This window comes from Ursus arctos, unplaced genomic scaffold (assembly GCF_023065955.2).
Source record: "Ursus arctos isolate Adak ecotype North America unplaced genomic scaffold, UrsArc2.0 scaffold_36, whole genome shotgun sequence".
In the NCBI taxonomy this organism is placed as follows: Eukaryota; Metazoa; Chordata; class Mammalia; order Carnivora; family Ursidae; genus Ursus; species Ursus arctos.
Genome location: NW_026623050.1, coordinates 15,562,687 through 15,575,584, shown reverse-complemented (window position 1 = coordinate 15,575,584; position 12,898 = coordinate 15,562,687). Strand labels below are relative to the sequence as shown.

Genomic DNA, 12,898 nt, shown 5'->3' with positions numbered 1-12,898 from the left:
CATGTTGTGACCCAGAAAGTTGTCTTAAATTGTAGGTAGTTCCTGGAAAGAAATATATTGCCATGTCATGTCTTGTCGTGTATTCATTCATTCATTCATTCATTCATTCATTCAACAAATAATTAAGGGCCTAGTATGTGTCAAGCTGTAAAACCAAGCCTACAAATATAGGCCAAGTATTCTGTAGTTTGAAAAAAAGATTTAACAGCAATATGTGGGACAGCCAGGGGAAGGTTTAAAGACTGGAAATGAAGGGGATCTTCTCAGGACTATCATTCCCAAACCTGGGGAGGGGGAGACAGATTAAAAACATAGCCCTGACACAGACTTCCACTTAAAAGAAGGTAGAAACTAATTTTGAAAGCCCCCTGTGAGGTATGCTTGCAGGCCAGGATTGTGACTGAAAAACCAACCACCAAGAATGAAAGAAAGGGCTTTTCCAATGAGTAAAGAGGGTAAAGAAAAACATCAGCAGGGACGGAAAACTAAGTGCATAAAAGCATGGCTTTGAATGGCTGAAATTCCATGTGGCGATCATTTGGCCTTCACGATGATAGTTGACTCCTACCGTAGGTTTTGAGTTTCACACCAGGAGACAGGCAGGCAGAGCTCTCAATTCTGTTTGATCCAGAAGACTTAATTTGAATGTATCAACCCTTCAAAATAGTAGGCAAGGAAAATGGTAAGGTCATACACATCTGAATAAAAACACTTGTTTCCAAGTTTGGGAAATTAAAGGATTCCAGTAGATGGACTATTTCTAAGTTAATAGAACAGGAATAAGGCCAAGTGACTTAGATACTGACCTTCTAATTAAAGGCACTGAATATCTTACTACTGGCTAAAATGTTATGCCCATTTCCAAATTGCCTGGCTGGAGCCCTAGGAAAGTCTAGTTTTGACAGATTTCGTTGATTATCTACTATGCAAAATTTTTCTTTTCAGTTCGAAACCCAGAAGGACAGATAAAGCTTTATTCCAAAGGAGCAGACACTATTCTGTTTGAAAAACTTCATCCATCCAATGAAGACCTTCTTACTTTGACGACAGACCATCTCAGTGTAAGTGTTTCTATCTGAAGTTTACCACAATGGCCCTTTGGTGCTTCCTATGATTAGGTCTTATTTTTAAAATATCAACAAAATGATCTGACTTTTGAAATAGAAAGCACAGGAAACTCTGCCAGTGAATGTCTGGAAACTGGCACATGGACCCCTATACTTGCCCTGCTGAAAGTCTGATCAGTCTTACATAGCCGCTGAGTGTATACTCCTGACTGGCCAGGGAAAGCCTCAGGACACCTAGGGAAACCTGTTCTAACTCCCCTGCAGTTTGAGGCTTCTTCCCTTGGAGACTGGTTCTGGGAAGAGGAACAGGACAGTTGCTTCCCCTTGGGTTCTAATGTATCTGACACCAATGGAGTTTCTTATGATTAGCCCCAGGGAATAGCTTAGGGTCGTGCTTAGATGCTGAGGGGAAAATAGTAGCCAACTTTCTCTTCCAGGGGTCCTTCTGTTCAGGTCATAAATCATGATGTGTCACTTACATTCTTTATGTTGAAACTACCAAATGCACACATTCTGAGACTATGCATAATTTCTTTACAAAAGCTTTCTGAAGGGAACAGGAGTAATCTTTGGCATATACATTTATGCCATTTAAATTTGACACATCACTTTGGCAAAAGAGTAGGAGTCTATGAATTAATATGAACATTAACCTGGTTTAAACCTGAAGATTCACGTGTCTCTCTAATATTTATTTGAGGTTCCATTTAACCGAATATGAACTTTAAGGGCAACTGATCAAAACTCATATCCTCATTGGTTTCTGTCCTTTAAAAAATTATTGAGGAATCATGTCCTTTGTCAAGGCCTATATTTAATACAAAACATTCCCTGGATCTTTAAAAAACAAACAAACAAATAAAACAAAACAAAAAAACTCTGCCTGACTTTAAGTTTAAAGAATGATGGTTTAGTAATATTGGTTACAAACATAGCTATTGTTTTTGTCTTTCCAATAGAGCATTCTTGATTTTCTTTTAATCTCTTCCAGAAGGCCGGCATGGTCTTTTTAAAATTTTTTTTTATGAAAACAACATTAGAATCATAAGTATCTGATTTTTGCCATTGCTCAAACACCAAAGGCCCTGGATTTTCATACATTTTCCTCTCATACTAAAGTATAGGAAGTCTAATTTGGTCTTGTTACATTTCTATGCAAAAGAGATTTTTTTCCAGGTAATATCGATTCGACTTGCTCTTTGCTTCATTCACGTTATTTGTTTTGGCTTTAAATTCTGAGGTTTTTAATTTATACTTAATAACTGATTTTGAATTGTTTAATAAGGTAGGAAACGACCTTGCTCAAATGCTTATTTAGGATTAAACTTGTGATTCATGCATTAATTAAATAACTTAAATCATCTGTCCCCTTTTGTAATGCCGTCTTAGAGTTGATTGGCTGTTGCGCAGAACAGGGCGGAAAGCACTGGTCATGCCCAGTGCGGTTGCAAGTTAAAGGCAAAGAAGTGTTTCTGTGAATTAAGGGGACAAAAGATCATTACAAGGCAGTAACTAGATTTTCAGATCAGTAGGGGACCCAGTGGTGGTCTTGCAAAAAAGATCATTACGAGGCAGTAACTAGATTTTCAGATCAGTAGGGGACCCCGTGGTGGTCTTGCAAAATGTGATTACCATGTCCAGGTACTACCAACTGCCTACAAGATAAATTTGGGTAATTTTTCTTATGGCCTCTGTGGGCGAAACCACATCATTGCAGCATGCACTGAATTTACTTTCCATTTACCGAATTAGGGTGTGTCACGTGTAACTTGTGCCTGATCACAAACCTATGTCTGTTCTATAAGCCAAAACACAACAGAGAAGATATGCTCAGGGGCAATGCCCAAAGGAGGAGAAATGTTCTAAAAACGCTTGCAGTGTAGAGGCCCATAAAATGACCACTGGAGGCCTAGACAAAGTGGGAGGTTTTTAGCATTTCCCCAAAGCAATCTACAGATGTTTCTAGCTATTGTGGCTATGTGAAACACTTAGCAACTACCAGTCTCCCAGATTTATTTATTTATTTATTTATCTATCTACCTATTTATTTATTTATTTACTTATTTTTTTATTTTTTTCCTATTAGAAGGCTAAAGCACCAAAGGTATCATTTGAGTTCGTCAGTTTACTGAGACACTAAAGGAAAAGTATGACTCTTCAATTAATTTGACCAGTTATTAAGTACTACATCAAAATCAGTTTCTCAAAAGTAGTAATTTTTAAAAATAACCTGACTTGATAGTGTTTTTAAAATTTCTAAGAATTTTCATTATTAAAATAAAACTTTCATATAGCAAAAAGTAAGACAATTTACAGATGATCTAGAATGAAAAGTAAAAGTCGTCCTCCACCCCTTGATTCCCAGAAGCAAATATTTATATTAACTTTTCTGCCTCACTCTCCCTTTTGCCCCTAGAGCTTATTCTTATAACCTTAATATGCTTCAACTTCTGTTATCTGACCAACATTTATTTATTTATCTGTAATTGACTTATAACTTTTCGTTATGGAAGATTTCAAGCATAAACAGAAGTAGGACTCAGTTAATTTTAGACAGAGCTATATTATTGGGGGAACGCGACAAGACTGGTGAGATGTCATGCTGCCATCTTTTGAGAGAGCTCCTGCCTTCGATTTGAGAGTTATAGTTCCCCTGAGGATCCTTTCTTCTGCCCTGGAAGTTGAGGGCTATGTGCCATGAAATAGGCTGGGTCTCTCTTACTGCCAGGGGATAGGTTGGAACCAATATATGTTGCTTCAAATGGATATCTCAAATCATGGGTATGGTTGATCACTTCTCAACTAGGGCACTGCAGCAAGCATTGCAGCTGTCTTTAAGGGGAAGGGTAGCTCCCCTGAGTGTTTTAACCCCATAGAAATAAAACACAAAATACAAACATTATATCCCATTTCCAAGGGGATTAAAAAGTTGGGGGTCAAGAGGGCCAAGTAATACTCTTGGGACAAAATGAATTTAAGTGAAAAAATTCTTACCCATTATTGTTGCTGTTATTACCATGATTATTGTTCTGTGATGGTTCCTAAATCTATGTCTGCTCTGGCAGGAATTTGCAGGGGAAGGCCTTCGAACCTTGGCCATTGCATACAGAGATCTGGATGACAAGTACTTTAAAGAGTGGCATCAGATGCTTGAAGATGCAAATGCTCTCATGGACGAGAGGGATGAACGGATAGCTGGGCTATATGAAGAAATTGAAAGGGATTTAATGGTATGAATTTAAAAACATGATGGTTTGTGTTTACAGAAGAGATAGTATGTGTTTAGAGATCTAGCATAGGAATAATCCATTGCTAAATCATCTTTCACATAGCAGATGCTACCCTTTCAAACACTGAGTCATGCTTTATACATTGGCTTCATGTTTGCCATGTATGGCCCTAGAGAGCCTAGAGGATTATTTCTATTACCAATAGCTTATACAGTTGGAAGTTTCCCCAAAGTAGAAGATAGTGACATCTCTATTCTTTGTCAGCCTCTGGTATGTCCTTGATGTTATATTGGTTGGTTTTTTTGTTTGTTTTTGTTTTTTTTTTCCTCCCCCCCCCCCCCGCTTTATGATCTACCTTTTATTTTTAATTTTTTTTTTAATTTTTTTTTTTAGATTTTATTTATTTATTTGACAGAGATAGAGACAGCCAGTGAGAGAGGGAACACAAGCAGGGGGAGTGGGAGAGGAAGAAGCAGACTCATAGCAGAGGAGCCTGATGTGGGGCTCGATCCCATAACCGGGATCACGCCCTGAGCCGAAGGCAGATGCTTAACAGCTGTGCCACCCAGGCGCCCCTACCTTTTAGAGTGGGGAAACTTTCCATGAAGAGTGGCTATAGCTGTAAACCATCCCAGGCCATGAGGTTCTGATGATATCTATGCTGCCCAGAGTATGATCTATTTTAGAAACTGCTTTTCCCTGAGGCCCCAGTGGTCAGGATGCTTAGCTATCATGAGGTACTAAGGAGCATGTTATATTCATCTCTGGATGAAATCTTGCACAAGACCCATCACTTTTTAGTTTATGGCATCTGCTGGTTTGTTGATTTAGGACAATGGTTCTACTTTTTTGTGATCCTTACTATGAGATTAGGGCTCTCCTTTGGACCTTTCCATGTAGGTGTAAGTGGGGAAGCAGCTGGGGAGTTCTTCAGTTCTTAGAAGCCCAAATGGCTTCTGATGGTTTTTGCTAATAGGTTATCTGAGCATATCAGACGCCTCATGTGAATTCTAACCTCCAGGATCTCTGCCATTAATTGGTGTGACTATCAGTTGGCTTGATTTGAGAACCTTCTCTTGAGGACCTTCCCTACCCATCGCTGCACGTAATAAGATGCTTGCTGTACCAATGAATCATAACTTCCACTTCAATTCATGTTCCTTGACCTCTGAACTCTGTGATTTAAAGCCATAGATATTGTGGATGTTGTTTGCCTGCATTGACATAAGATCTTCTCTATTTTTCAATGAAGCTACTAGGTGCCACTGCTGTGGAAGATAAGTTACAAGAAGGTGTTATTGAAACAATTACAAGTTTATCACTGGCCAATATTAAGATCTGGGTCCTAACAGGAGACAAACAAGGTAAATTGAAAATGGATGTTGATGATATCTTGAAGGGGGGAGGGTGGTAATTTCTCTGGTAAAATCTTAGTTAACCAGAAAGCTTAATGAATTAGATATTTACACAGCCCTTCACATAGGGAAGAGTTGAAATATAAAAAGGAAATCTAATATATTACAAAATTTATTATTTAAAAACAGAAACAAATGAATATCTTCTGTAGTATACTCTTCAGTCAGTGGAATTTCAGCTCAAAATTACTTCTTAAAATAATAGTTTCACCTATAGTTTCACCAGTTGGCAGCAGTGGTATTAAAAAGTGTTTATTGTTTCACGTGAGCACTGCCCCCCGTCAGAACAGATCGAGGCACAGCACTGAAGCAGGACATTGGAGACCTCAGGGGCTACTCCTTTAGTTTCTTGTCGGAGGGAGATTTGGGAATAGTACGGACGGGGTCAGGATAGTAGGCAGGCTTTGGGGAGACTCAGGGAGGTGGCTGTTTATCAACTGGTGTGGAAATATTCTGGCATTTTAACAATCACCACAGGTGTACCAGTGCTACCAGGCTAAATTCCAGGATTGCTCATGTAGTGGTACAATGAGAGCTGACCTACTTTCAGACATGACAAAATGCCAAGTCATTATGGTTAGGGTACTGTTTCCTAAGAAGGAAAAGGGATCAGTACATTTTGGATCTTTCGCTAGTGGTAATGGTTAAAATAAAAATGACTTTATGCTTGGTCATCAGTAAACCAGAATATTTAATAAATTGACACACACGTGTTTTCAAGATTCTATGTACTTGTTACATATTTTTTAGAACATTGGAGGATTTGTAGATATGATAAGTCATTCTCCATGTGTTCTCCCAAATCACTGATTACAGAAAATAAACAGTAGAGAGTTGAGCTCTGTGGTGTGTTAGTAGAGACTTCGTAGAGTTTGATGCTGATCAGTGGGTACATTCATATCTATTCACTTAGTTACAAATACACCCAAGTTTACTCTTATTTAGCTTTCATTTCTGTGGCTTATACAAAGGGTATGCTAAGATTTTATCAATTGCCTTCAGACTTAGGGCAAGTCTAATTATCCCACAGAATTGGCAAGAACCTAATGACTCAATAGAATGAGAAACAAATGACCCTACTGAGGATGGAAGGGCTACCTAACTATCCAAGGGTCCAGTTCTACAGAAGTGGAGGACGGTCTGCTCAACATCGCGTACTTCTCCACTTACCTAGTAGCCGCAGTCCTGGGTGGTCTTTGAGGTGATAGTCAGATTCCAAACTTGAATTTACTTAATGGGAAAATGGCAGTGTTGTGTGTGGGAGAACTATCAATCTATCATAAGAACATTTTTGCCGTTCAACTGAACAATTTGTGAGTTTCTTCAATGTGTCTACCACATCAGATTGAATAATAGCTAAATTACGTATCTTAGCTCTTTAAAGGCAATATTTAGGACATCAGGCAAAAAGTTGTTTATTTACACCTTTCACTGTATCACAGGGCCTTAGGGTATTTTCATAAATACTAATTTTGGGAATCAAGTTTACTCAAAAACTAGATGAGAAGGTTGAGAATTCGTAGATGTTGCTGCTTCTCCATGCATTTAACAAGTGGCAAATTTGATCATGGAACCTGGGTCTTTGAATTTAGCTCTGGGTTTCTTGGATTTTATCATTCATCATGCTCTCTCTGACATTAAGGGGTAATGCCTCAAAACTTTAATTAAGTGATGTTCTCACTCTGGTGGGTTTTATTTTGTATCAGAAACTGCCATCAACATTGGCTATGCCTGCAACATGCTGACTGATGACATGAATGATGTGTTCATTATAGCAGGGAACACAGCAGTGGAAGTCAGAGAAGAACTCAGGTAAGTGTTAAAGAAGAAAGGAAGAGAGGGAGGGAGGAATAGTTGAGAAAGTAGAAAGTCCCTTTATAGTTCCTGTGGCCTTACTTTGAAATAGAATTCCTCCTGCATGTTTCCTAAACTCCTATTCATAAGATAAGTTTGACGTAAGTAATGAAACATCGTCTTTAGGCCTCCAACATTTTCCAAGTATTTTTAGAAAAGGATTTGAAATCATTTACATTGAATTATCCTTTAAAACTAAGCATTGGTGAGTAGCTCTTATATGGTGAGTGATCAGATTCAATGACGGCATTTGTTTAAAATAGCAATTCTCTAGCTTCATTCTGGTCCCCAAATTTAGAATCTCCAGGGGATGGGGGATGGGGACTTGTATTTTCATAGGCACCTAGATGAAATTATGATCAGATAACTTTGGAAAACACAGCTGGAGGAGATAGTATATAAAGTTGGAATAGAGTCTTTCAGCATTAAAGAAAGTAGGTATTTTGACATACTAATTGTTAAACCCAGGTGAGAAATAGAATTCTGTGAAATCTGTGTAACTCCTGCAAATACCAGAAAATATATAAGTGCTGGAATTAGGTAAGCGTGGACAAACATTAAATTTTGAGAAATAACATTTCCTAGAATCTGCCAATTTTATCCTTTATTTTTTCTATTTAAAAGTCTGTGTAAGTATTTTCCCAGAACTTTAAAAAATGCTGTCTTCTAACAATTTTAGCTTGCTCATGCTTGCAGTAGCATCTCTAAGCTCAGTCCATTTTGGGTCTGGCCAAGCAGATTATTGCATTAGAGGCAAACTGCTTATATCTTGCTACATTCTTGATGGCTCTAACCTCCTCTCAACACAACAGAGGAACACTATGGGCTTCCTGAATGTGTCTCCATCATTACACTTTTCTTCCTGGACCTTGAAAAGAAAGGAAGTCTTAACTGTCAACACCACCGATTGCTACTTGTAGATCAAATTTCCCAACTTCCACACTGTTTTACTCCCAGTAGAAAACTGCTGTACATGCTGGTTAGAAGATAAGACCGAAATTGCAAGTCTTTGCCAAATACATTGGGAAATTGGGGGAAATATTAAGAATTTGTTTACTAATAACCAATGTTTTAAGAAAATCTCTTTAAATGACCTTTTTGGGGGTTGGAATTTAACTCTGGCTGAAGGAAGATGGATGTGAACAGATCTAGACCGTAATACGCCTAGTGCTAATGCTTTGAGACAGTGCCTGGGGCACTGTTATAAGCAGGATACATGTATTACATTTCATTCCCAAAGCAACCCAGTGGTAAGCATTATCATTATCCTTATTTTACAGATCAGGAAGTTGAGGCAACGATAGGGTAAATAACATGCCTGAAGTTTCACAACTGACTAATGGTTCAGCTGGTATTTGAATCTAGCGTGGTCCCAGAGACTGTGCACCGAATCACTTGCCACATGTCTCTCTAAACATACCTTGGATGTGTTCTTACTCCCTTTAAATGATTGATATAAAAAATGTAATTGTTGAGACATCTTACTGATTCCCTTGAGGTCACACACCAGAGTAGTGATGAGAGCAAAATAAATTCCAGGGAGAGACAGCAGATTTAAGAGGAAGGATATGGGCTTCGTGTTAGCTGGACCCAAGTTGGAATCTCGACTTCATACTCATTGACAGGTTGAGTTACTTTAAATATTCTATTCAACCTCTCTTTGATTTGTTTCCTCATTTGTAAATGGGAAAATATACAAATATCTACTCTGTAGATTATTTTATTTGGGACATTAAAAGAGGTAAGAATGTAAAGATTTGTGGACATTCAATGAGCACCCTTCTTGCCTTCTCCCTCTCTTTCCATTTCCTCCCTTCTCCTTTTTCTCATTTCTTCAGCCATTGTTCCCACAACAGGGACCACTTTTATTAACATTTCCCCAATAGACTCTGTGAAGTCTATATTAAAATTACATAAATAATAAGATTATATCAGTCATAATTAGATTTCCCAATATGCATTGTGCGAAGACATAGGCAATCAGCTGCTAACCAGCATGATACAGCAGGTTTCTACACCCAGTTGATGTAATGGTAGCTAAAAATAACACAATAGTTAAGAAAAAGTGGTCGATCTATACATTCTTATCATAGAGCAATCTATATTTTTATTAACCTTCTTAAGATACTGAAAACAACACTCTGACCTCTATTGCAACCTTTATGGATCCCTTCCTCAACTGGCTACATTGGATAAGGATATTGCAGGTTGATGGAACAGCACACATGAAGGCATAGAAACAGGAAGGAAATCATGTTCTATTTTGAAGCAATATTCCATGTTGTAGCTAGAGTGTATGATAGAACTAAGGGTGAGGACCATTTTTTCAGAGACAGATTGATGAGTGAGTGACAAATGCAAGTGGTTATACTTCATCCTAACGTTATTGGGTGGATGTGAATAGCTCCTTAGCAGATGAGTACCAAACCCAGCTCTGCGTTTATGAAACAGCACTCCAGGGGCAGGACGGATGGAGTATGTGTGATGGGAAAATTAACAGTATGGGGAGATGGGTCAGGAAGCTGCTGGAATACCCGAGTTTAGAGATTATGAGGTTGAACTAAGGCACTGAGGCCAAAAGAGTGGAACGAAACTGACAGCTCTTTTGGTGGTCGTATGGATAGGACTCGGAATTTGATTGGACGTGGAGAGAAGTAGGAGGCTTTGTCATTTCTTGTCTGACTTTCACAGCCCAGAATACACTCAACTGTGCAAGAACGAAAACTCTTTAAATTTTATAAAACTGAACTTGAACCCCTTTCTGCCTGATGACAGAACAATTAAACTAGGCACGTTGGGGTAAATTGAGTCTAGGACGCCCAGTTGCCCCATCTGTCACTGATCCTTAGCATCTACCTGCCGACATCTAGCGCTTCTCACTTCTGTGTCCCTGTCTGGTCTCCTGCCTCGCTGGGTTGCCGGCTGACCCTCCTGGCTCACTTCCAGTTGCTCCTGGGGAAATAGGAAAGTGTGGCTGCTCTTCATCTGTGTATCTGAGAGGACTTAAGCTCTCACAGGGCCACCTCTGTTCCTGAAATCCCTTTACTCTGGTATCTTCTTTGTCACCATACCTCACGTGGCAGCTATTCTATCCTCAGATTCCCAAAAACTTATCTGAGGATTCCGTTACCCACACAATCCTCCATCCACTACTGGTCCAGGGTGTGAGTTAGGACCCAGCTTTCTTTAATGACTCACCAGCATCTAAGCTTCTCTTCATAGTCTCCTAGGCTTGGATGGGCTTTCTACATTTTATGCCTTGATTTCTTTAAGGATTAGTCTTTTGAAACTTGGAGAATTTTTTCTTCCCTCTCAAAAAACCCATTAACGAAATTCAAGATGAATGCTGCTATGAGTTTCAAGAGTCTATTTTGGTACTCAAAAAGGAGTATCTTGACTCTTTTTGTTCCCTCTGTATTTGGCTCTGTGAGATCTCTTGAGGGAAGGTATGCGTCTGAGTAAAGAGGGTCATCTGCTGTAGTGGTGGTGATTGCAGAGGGAGTAGGGAACCAAAGTTACTATCTTAAGATTTTATCCAGCTACCTTTGGTTGACTAAGTAGATGGCATAACTGTCATTATGTGGAAGGCATGTGCAGAAACATGAATTCTTATAAATTGTTGTTGGGAGTGTAAGTTGTTAGAAACTTTATAGAGGGCAAACTCACAACATATTTCAAAATTACATATATGTACACTTTTGATCCAATGATATTTCTGGGAATTGTCCTTAAACAAGTGGATAAATATCTGAATATGTATATAAAGAAATATTGATTGCTGCATCAGTTATAATAGAAAATCAGAAAATGCTCAAATACCCAGCCACAAGGGATTTTGTTAATTACTATGACATATGCTGGCAATGGGATACTGTGCAGTTATTAAAAGTGATTATGTGTTTATTGACATTGCAGAGGATCATAGGGGAAAAGAGGAAAAAATGAAACAAGACAAAACCAGAGAGGGAGACAAACTGTAAGAGACTCTTAATCTTAGGAAACAAACTGAGGGTTGCTGGAGGGGAGAAGGGTGAGGAGGATGGGGCCACTGGGTGATGGACATTAGGGAGGGTATGTGTTGTAATGAGCACTAGGTATTATATAAGACTGATGAATCACAGACCTGTACCCTGAAACAAATAGTACATTATATGTTAATTAATTGAATTTATATTGAAAAGAAAAAAAATAAGTATCTGGGACAAATGAAAAAAAAATTCCTAGGCACTCCTGGTCATTCTCACATTGTCATTTAAAGATATGTGTCCTAGTAAATATTTTGGATTTTCCAAGAAGGTAAATGCCAATCTTGGAAAACTTTCTTGAGGACAGGAACTATGTTGTATGCTTTCATATCTTCTGCCATTCCTGGCACTGAACTAGGCATATTAGAGATAATCAGATTTTATGTGATATTTGATTGACAGATTTATTGACTAGTAGAGACTGTAGCAGACACAATTGTTCTTTCAGTTTGTTGTGTGCTTGGTAGATAGATGGCCTAAACATAATAGAATTCTGAGGAAATACTTCTAAGGAATAGAATTCGGAGGGAAAGAATTCTAAGGAATAATCCTGGATGTTATATGATGCAATTTATAATTATAATGAAAACAGTTCCTATAGTATCTTACAACTTCATATAGATTAATATAAATTTGTGTTTTTCTCTTACTTTTACAATAAATAATAAAAAACTAAAAAAGAAAGATGTCCATGATATATTTAATTGAAAAATTAGATTACAAAATATCATGCATTGTATGATCCCTTTTTTCCAAAGAAAGTATGTATTTGTATATATGTATGTATATATGTGTAAAACACTATACAGCTATATCCCTATCTGTCCTTTACCTACCCAATATACTCTGGAGGTTATATACGGTGGTTTTGTCTGAGAGATGGAATTGTGGACTGTGTTTGCTTTGTTCTTTATGGCTCTTCATATTATCTGAAATTGTAATAGTGTTCATTCAATACTGTCATAATTGGGAAAAAAAGCCAAAAGATTTTTTAATGAGAAGAAAAAATATTCAGGGAGGAAAATAAGGAATTTCTGTCTAGACTAATTACTTCAGGACCCTTGAGGCCATCTTGCTTAACTGACTAGCCAATAATGTGTATCTTAACCCAGACTTGAAGGTAACCCCATTCTCAGAGTCTAAGGGAGGCAATGCATGGTAGAAAATTCTGTATAAGAGGAATGAATACATTTGTAGTATGCATTTGCTTAATATTAGGATTGGGGGAAACAGAGAATCCAAGAAAACTTACTGCAAAGGTGCTGTCTCTAATCCTAATCTGGGCTACTTATGTCTAAGCCCATAGT

The 12,898-nt window shown here is 38.1% G+C and overlaps 1 protein-coding gene across 3 annotated transcripts in view; it reads left to right on the top strand.

The window, feature by feature from the left end:
• Nucleotides 1–12,898, top strand: part of ATP8B4 (ATPase phospholipid transporting 8B4 (putative)) — a 226,417-nt gene that overhangs the window by 166,394 nt on the left and 47,125 nt on the right. For all 3 annotated transcript variants that reach the window (XM_026518454.4, XM_026518456.4, XM_044391066.3), the window contains exons 17-20: nt 946–1,061; nt 4,133–4,297; nt 5,550–5,661; nt 7,419–7,524. In XM_026518454.4, the coding sequence (XP_026374239.2) occupies nt 946–1,061; nt 4,133–4,297; nt 5,550–5,661; nt 7,419–7,524 (499 nt within the window). The remainder of the gene's footprint in view (nt 1–945; nt 1,062–4,132; nt 4,298–5,549; nt 5,662–7,418; nt 7,525–12,898) is intronic.